Source organism: Aspergillus welwitschiae (genome assembly GCF_003344945.1).
Source record: "Aspergillus welwitschiae strain CBS 139.54b unplaced genomic scaffold BDQ94scaffold_2, whole genome shotgun sequence".
Classification (NCBI taxonomy): domain Eukaryota; kingdom Fungi; phylum Ascomycota; class Eurotiomycetes; order Eurotiales; family Aspergillaceae; genus Aspergillus; species Aspergillus welwitschiae.
In genome coordinates this window covers 1,358,774-1,366,112 of record NW_020798696.1, presented here as the reverse complement: position 1 = coordinate 1,366,112, position 7,339 = coordinate 1,358,774, and the positions used below count along the sequence as shown (strand labels likewise).

At 49.0% G+C, this 7,339-nt stretch overlaps 4 protein-coding genes across 4 annotated transcripts; 1 reads left to right on the top strand and 3 right to left on the bottom strand.

The window, feature by feature from the left end:
• Positions 1-39: 39 nt before the first annotated feature.
• Positions 40-1,520, bottom strand: BDQ94DRAFT_165885 (bZIP transcription factor; the record flags this gene model as incomplete). Its single annotated transcript, XM_026770426.1, has 3 exons — positions 40-131; positions 236-1,094; positions 1,167-1,520. 3 exons carry the CDS (start codon positions 1,518-1,520, stop codon positions 40-42), a joined length of 1,305 nt encoding a protein of 434 aa, XP_026631811.1.
• Positions 1,521-1,805: 285 nt separating this feature from the next.
• On the bottom strand, positions 1,806-3,137 carry BDQ94DRAFT_47889 (zinc-binding alcohol dehydrogenase family protein). The gene has a single exon (XM_026775871.1). It carries the CDS (start codon positions 3,122-3,124, stop codon positions 2,078-2,080), a length of 1,047 nt encoding a protein of 348 aa, XP_026631810.1. The 5' UTR covers positions 3,125-3,137; the 3' UTR covers positions 1,806-2,077.
• A 482-nt stretch (positions 3,138-3,619) lies between these two features.
• BDQ94DRAFT_134625 (putative 3-beta hydroxysteroid dehydrogenase/isomerase) lies at positions 3,620-4,917 on the top strand. The gene is made up of 2 exons (XM_026764507.1): positions 3,620-4,054; positions 4,111-4,917. The coding sequence occupies exons 1-2, from the start codon at positions 3,640-3,642 to the stop codon at positions 4,683-4,685; spliced, it is 990 nt and encodes a 329-aa protein (XP_026631809.1). The 5' UTR covers positions 3,620-3,639; the 3' UTR covers positions 4,686-4,917.
• Positions 4,918-5,491: 574 nt separating this feature from the next.
• On the bottom strand, positions 5,492-6,851 carry BDQ94DRAFT_134624 (sugar phosphate isomerase/epimerase family protein). Its single transcript, XM_026764506.1, has one exon. The coding sequence runs from the start codon at positions 6,746-6,748 to the stop codon at positions 5,633-5,635; it is 1,116 nt and encodes a 371-aa protein (XP_026631808.1). The 5' UTR covers positions 6,749-6,851; the 3' UTR covers positions 5,492-5,632.
• Positions 6,852-7,339: the final 488 nt, after the last annotated feature.

Genomic DNA, 7,339 nt, shown 5'->3' with positions numbered 1-7,339 from the left:
CACTCCGAGCGTTTATATATCGGTCAGTTTATCGGAAATTCACAAAATTATGGAAGAACGCAGGGCCTCCTCCACATCATCGCGTTGGAACCCAGGTGTCCGACCCAAGCATACTCCTCTGCTGACCAATCCTATCAAGGTCAGGTTAATCATTAAGAACCAAGGGCGGACTTACTCGTTATAAAACTTGTGACATTGATATTGGTCTGCACATTTGAGCATTTTGTTGGCTTACCAGCTGAGGTAAGTAGGAGCACATTCTTCTCTCGAATGTAACCCTCCAGGTCCTGTAAGTCAAACCAATCTCCTTCTAGTTGCGTTCGTAAATTGGCCGTGACAAGTGATAAAGGGTCCTCCACGGTGTCCCATCGATGGTGACGAGGGACAAAAGAACCGGAGCTTCTCTGGTCGGGATAATGGGTTCCCGCACCCCCCAACCTGAAAAAGGGAATTCCCTCCCATCCGTCCAGCGGTTTCTGGTTTAGTTGAGCATGTAACTCCGCTTTGAAAAAAGATGTTAGGCGTTCGCGGTTCATCATACTAAAGATGAATCCAAAGGGCCTTTGGAGTTGATTCAAACTGATAGAGGGATTGCATAGAGCGAGGTATCCCTGGTGAGAAGCTGCTAGAAGGAGCCTTTCCATGAACTCGGATATCCCTATGATCGAAGTTCCCGGTGAATCGTTGACGGTGTATGGCAGGTTAGCACTGGTAGGTGTGTATAATCCAGTAACATCCAGGGGCAGGTGGAGAGGGATGTTAGGTGATGGGTGCTCGATTGTGGGTTGGTGTGAGGCTGGTGGAGAGTCAATTGTCTTATTATAGTCGACTGAGAGACTTTTCTCGTCGTCGAGGTTTGCTTTGGAAGCTACATTAAGGAATACCGTCATGGTGTCACGTAACTCTGCTGTCAGAGCAGAGTTTGACCTAAGCAGCCCACTTTGAACCAGCTTCTCACTAAAGGATAGCATAGCAGAACTCATTCTCTCAATCGATGTCTCCAAGGTCGATATGTGGTTCTTAAGGCCGTCGAGTGTGGCTTGCTGTCGTGAACGATATGCACGTTGTGCTACGCGAAGTTGCAGGCGACGACGCTGGCACACCAGTGGTTCGGGTTAGAAATGCTAACAACCTTAAGTGAAGTGTTGGCTGAATAGCCTACGAACCTCTTCAGAATTTATCTTGCTATCACCCAACTCTCGACGCGCTCCGCGGTCATTCGCTTGCGCGATCGTCTTGTATCCATTTCGCTGACGTTTTTGTGGTCGCGTTGTGGTCGGTTCAGAGAGGGGTGCTTGCTTTGAGCTCGCCTGGTTGAAGTAAGATGCGAACTCAGGGATGAAGTCGCCAGGACTCGATGATGACGTATTACTTTGAGCATTCTGTGAGTTAGATGATTTGAGCAGGGGATAGGAGCGGGTTGAGAGCAATGAGGTTATATCAGAGGTTACGGACCCCGGTAATGGCGAGAAATCATCCCAGTTAAAGAAAGGCAGGTCATTCTGTGTTTGTTGTTCCATAACGGGCGAAATATTGTCAAAAATGAAGCCAAAGAAGTCATTAGTCAATGGACTGAGTACCGATCGTAATAGAATCCTACAAGCGTTTCCTAATCGATTCGATCAAGTAATTGGATGTCGCCTCGGCACGATCACTAATCATTAAGTTAGATCTGGTTGATGACACACCACCTTCCCTTCCAAACCTACATGCTTACAAATTAGAATCAAACAGAAATTCGCACCAAATGGATATTGACTTTACGGCTCGGAAGAGAAGATCAAAATGAGGACACAGACAGATTTCACCAGTCAACGGAGCAGAGCAGAACAGAAGCGAACCAGGAGGGTTGTAGCTCGTATAGACTTTCTTTCCGCCACACCGCCCACCGTACGGTGCTGATAGGAATGTTGGCACAGAATGTTCCTTCTGCTAATCAGACAAAGTTACAGGAAATTAGTATATCTCAAAATTCCAGCTATCGAGAAAAGTCAAAAATGGGCTAACAAGTTCGATTCCCCTGAGCTGGGATTGATTCATGTTTGACTAAATGTGGAAGATATGTTGACATGTGTGACTAAGGAGTCTCCCCAGTGTTGTAAACTAGTTTTGCGCCACTGACTTTGCCGGACCTGAGCAGCTCTAGTCCTCCCAAGACACCACTTAGGCCATCCTTTCCAACCTTAGGCGGATGAACTTTGATCTTGCCCTGATCCAAAAGCGTCTGAGCCACCTGAGTGAACTTCTTGGCGTGCTCGAAATCCTCTGGCTTAGCGGGAAGAGACATGTCACCGAAATTGAAGGCCTCGCCAAGGATGGTATAGACCAGGATGGAGTGACTGTTGACGTTGCCACGGTCAATTTTTCCGGGCAAGAGTGAAAGGTACGCGCCACCCTCTGTTGAAAGCGCCTGATCGCTGAAATCAACACTAGAAGGAAGAGATATACAGTCCATGACCAGTGTCAAGCTATTATTTGTCTGCTTGCGAATTTGACTGGCGGACTCTGGGTCGTTATAATCGAAGACAAAGTCCGCACCAAGCCCACGGACAAGATCAAAGTTGTGCGGCGAGCAGGTGGTGAACACCTGGTACCCGGAGAGCTTAGCGAACTGGATGGCTAAGGTACCTGTAGCCGTAGAACCGCCATATATAAGAATAGGAGTCGTCTTTTGGATAGGTTGCGTTGGTGGGGCCAGTCCCAAAGTCTGATACAGAGCCTGGCCCACAGTCTGGATACCAACTCCAAGCGTGGCGGCTTCCTGGAAGCTCAAATGTTCGGGGATTCGGAATTGCACATCACCCTTGACAACGATGTACTCGGCGAAAGAGCCATCCTCGGGTTGGACGGCATTACCACCATGGGTGGAACCGCAGATACGGTCACCCTTCTTCCAAGGTAGCTTGACGTCCTTGCCAACGGCCTCAACAACGCCAGAGTAATCACATCCTAGCAGTACACCGGGCGGCGACAGGTAGTCGGTATGCTTCCAGTCAGTGGGGTTCAAACCCACGCTGACAGTCTTCACGAGGACGTAATCATCGCGGAGCTTGGGAATAGCACGGGAGCTGACCAAGCCTGCAGTCTTAGGTTCGGTAACGATGACGGCCTTCTGAGTAGACATGATTGAAGATGAGATGAGTAGTAGTAGTAGTAGTAGTAGTAGTCACATTGGCGTGTATAGAAGCATATTAAATACAACACTTTGTCAAGATTCGTTGCTGACATTTTTCTAACCTCGGATCGGACGCGAACCGTAATCAATAGCGATAGATGAGCAATCTTCGCCTATGGGTCAACCTTGTATCGATGACAAACCTACCAATTTTCGTACGATAGATTATCGTCTGCAGGGTTCCAAATTACATGAGTATATCCATGGAGCGCATGATGGGTAGTATAGGAAGCCTTTTATTATTCAGCTTCGCCTCTTTATGATTACTGATCCGATATTGTCGGCAATGTTGAATCATCAGGCCCGATACGAGCTGATCGCGACATCATCATCTCGAACTTTCTCGTATCCATAACAAGTACACTATTGATAATCAATTAACTCCCCGACTATAAAGATGCCCATAACCGGTAACTGTTTTCTAGTATCATCAAATTTTATTACTATCAAAGTACCATTACACGATGCCTGCTCCGTTGATTTTCATAACTGGTGCTACTGGCTTTATTGGCAGTGCTACCGCTGTTGAAGCCCTCAAGTCCGGATATCGACTTCGAATTGGCGTTCGCAAGAAGTCAGAGAAACTTGAATCATTGTTGGCAGACTATCGCGACCGAGTGGAATTCGTCATCATCCCAGATCTCACCGAGGAGGCTGCCTTCCGAGGAAAGCTGGATGGAGTGGACTATGTCCTCCATCTTGCATCGCCGCTTGCCAACGGCACAGACAAAGAAGCTTTCTTCCCCCCGGCGGTGAAAGGGACCTTGGCTGTACTCAAAGAAGCAACCAAGGTGCCAAGCATCAAGAAGATTGTGATCACTTCGTCTATCGCTGCCCTGATTCCTATCACCGGCATACCTGAAGGCGGTGTCATAAAAGGTAGCGTGGATGCTTGATACATCAAAAAGACTCAAGATGCTGATCTCGGATTTTAGAGGACAATGACTGGGATTTCGATGTCGACCCAGAGGCTGATTTCGTGGATCCTAGCAATCCCGGTGCAACACCCATGACTCTCTACCGTGCATCCAAATTGCTTGCAAATAATGCGACGTGGGACTTTTGGAAGAAAGAGAACCCCCATTACTCACTGGTGACTCTTCATCCGGCATTTGTCTTTGGGCACAATCTTATGCAAGCTGCCGCCAATGAAACTTTAGGATCCAATGGAATCATCTGGGGTAGTGTGATGGGAGGTGTCCCACTTGGAGGCATCACGGGTGTGCATATTCAAGATGTTGCTGAGGCACATATCAAGTCGTTGAATCCGAAGATTCAAAACGGTTCGAAATATCTGATCTCGGGGCCGCAAACAACATGGAAAGAGGTGGCCCGTATTGCACACGAGTTCTACCCCAATGTTGGTGTGAAGCTTACAGAGAGCGCTGAGGGTGGTTCTATGCCTACTGATACCACCAAAGCCGAAGTTGAACTAGGAATGAAATGGCGGCCGTGGGAGGAGATGGTGCGGAGTGTAATGGACCAGCAATTGGGCTTCCTTTCGGGTTGAGCTATATTTAGTTATTGCTTAACTAGATCTCTACTAAAAGATCTAAGAATAGTACAGGCTGAGAAGTATTCACAATGAACAAGTTGAGCATTCTGCTGTTGTTGATTTCGGGTGTGTAGATACTGGGTCATTCTTGCGGAGATTTGAGGGGTCATCCAGTTTCATCAATCAAGGCAGGAAAGCCGGCGTGAAGAATCAGCCTGAGAGCGTTAGCAAAACATTTTTAAGCCAGTCTATTATAACCTAAGGCCATCTTTATAGACCCTTTTTCTTCAGAGAATAGCAAGATGGTTGGCCAATGACACAGGCAGCAGACCTTATATTATTAAAACTGGCCTTCTTTGACAAGCAGACCGATCTGAGTCAGTGTATCGCTACTCGTCCGTTATAAATTAAGCCAAGTGCAACAAAAAGAATATCAGTATTGAAAACATTCTGAGACGGGAAATCCAAAAAAAGACTAAAGCCCTTGTTTTGTTGATGCCCTCAAGTCTCGTAGATTTGTATCAGTACCACAGATCTATATAAGCGTTAGATGGGCACGGTTTAGAGGGCCTGCTCTGGTCGCATGGGTTGCCGCAGTGTCACTGGAGTTGCCAGGTGCGTGCTCAGTGTGCAATCTGTGAGTGTTCCACAGTGCACGCAGATCATTCACGTGCTGCCCATATAAAAGCGCACTAGGATGGGATCCTGACAGTAAGCTCACTTATACGCTAGTAAATGAGCTGCTGTTGCCACCAACTAGTTTTGAACTAACAGTACACACTACAACAGCACCATAAAGTTAAGTTATTTGTCACATAAATCCATAATATAGTCTATCCCATGTATCTTTAACATAACATGCCAAACCCAAACAAACCCGAAATAGTAACATCATATATACAAACCATGCATGAGCACATATACACACTCACCGAGCAGTATCAGCACTAGCCCAGTCACATCTACAACCGATGCTGCACAACCCCCATCTCCTCCTGTTCCACCCCCTTCCCACTCCCCACAGCAACAGACTGCACCTTCACCTCCCCAGGAACAAAATCCAGTCCCGGCTCCGCCCCCTTAAACTCCAACCTCCTACACAACTCCTTCCACGACTCCAACCCGCGTCTCGCATGCTCCGTCACCACCCCCGTGCCCTTCTCCGCCAACGTGCGACTAAACAACTCCAACGACACCCAGCCCTCGAACCCCGTATCAAAGAACGCCCTCGCGGTCTCCTCAATGGGCAAATACCCGCCGCGATCCTCCTCAAACGCAAACAACCTCGCATTGCGACTCCAGTTCATCCGCGCCGGCTGCCCCTCCACATGAAACGGGTGCGTCTCATCCAACGGCCTCTCCAGCCTCTCTCCATCCACAACCTGCACGTAGAACACCTTCTTGACATCCACCGTCTCGCGCAACTTCTTCAACGACGCAGCCAGATCCGCCTCCGCGTTGACCGTCTTCCCGTCCTGCCGACCAGGGTGCGCATACACCCGACCCGCAAGGTTAAACGTATCAAGACAGATACCGAAGTTGGGTCTATCGACCGCCTCGACGATCTCGTACGCCTCGTCCCACAGGTTCACCCGCGTGCCCCAGGCCAGTGCCTCGTATACGAAGCGGAAGGGCGGGGACTGTGCCAGGCCGATGTCTGCGAGGCGCTGGAGGTCGCCGACGATCACGTCCCGGTCACCCGTGGTTTGCTGGGCGGGCGCGAAGTTCGAGGGCACCTGGATCATGTCGGTGTCGAGGATGCGAGCGAGCTGGAACCATGTGGGCAGCTTCACGGTCAATAGATACTCGGTTTGCTTGCGATCGACGAGCCCCTCGTAGAAGGAGAAGGGTTGCAGGCAGATGATGGTGAGGTTAAGGGTCGTGCAGAGAGTGTGCACGGCGTGGGCAGCCGCGATGTGGCTGCCGTTGAAGTGGGTGGTTGCGTAGTGGTCCAGGTCGTCGAAGAAGAGCTCGATCCCGCTGTAGCCGTGGCGGGCGGCTTCGTGGAGCTTCCAGGGGAGGGAGTGGATGCCTGGGCGTCCAAGGGACATGGAGGCGATGCCGAGACGGTTGGGCATTTCGATTGATTTCTTTTTCTTTCTTTTAGATTCCTTTCTTGGTTTGAATTGAGTGGTGGTGGTGACAGAGGGGGTGAAAGTGATGCTTTTATAGAAGAATAACCCAATTCAAGATAAGGAAATGGGAGGAAAAAAAGTACACCTTAATCAAGCAATGTGATTAAGCCGCGTCAACTAGTGGATTGTCGAAACCTTATCGGACGATCTCCTGTCTATAGTAAATGCTGTGTAACGGCACACAAGAAAAAGAAAAATAGAAAGCAATAATTTGTGATCTGTCAAAACAAAACAAAAAGCGTACTTTTTTCTTCAACTCTCTCAAAACAGGAACAGGAACAGGCACCATACTTTAACCATCCACTTAGGGTTGATTGGTGTTCCCCAAAGCTAGAATAATGGAGGAGGAGGGGGAATGGGAAAGGGAATTAGGCCCGCCCGCCCGCGGCAAAGCGCTTTACCCGGGTTGTGTTTATCCGGGGGTAATGTATCCCCGGGAAAGACTGAGTGCCAGGTTTCTGTGGTCTGTGGGCCCGGTGGGCCGATGTTGAGTGTGTGTCTCGCCCTTTTTCTTTTAACCCGCGGATGGCCCCG

Bases quoted from the DNA above. Each gene is read 5' to 3' on its own strand.
- BDQ94DRAFT_47889 (XM_026775871.1), bottom strand. From the start codon at position 3,124: ATGTCTACTCAGAAGGCCGTCATCGTTACCGAACCTAAGACTGCAGGC.
- BDQ94DRAFT_134625 (XM_026764507.1), top strand. From the start codon at position 3,640: ATGCCTGCTCCGTTGATTTTCATAACTGGTGCTACTGGCTTTATTGGC. The intron at 4,055-4,110 runs GTAGCGTGGATG...CTCGGATTTTAG, and splicing joins TGAAGGCGGTGTCATAAAAG to AGGACAATGACTGGGATTTC.
- BDQ94DRAFT_134624 (XM_026764506.1), bottom strand. From the start codon at position 6,748: ATGCCCAACCGTCTCGGCATCGCCTCCATGTCCCTTGGACGCCCAGGC.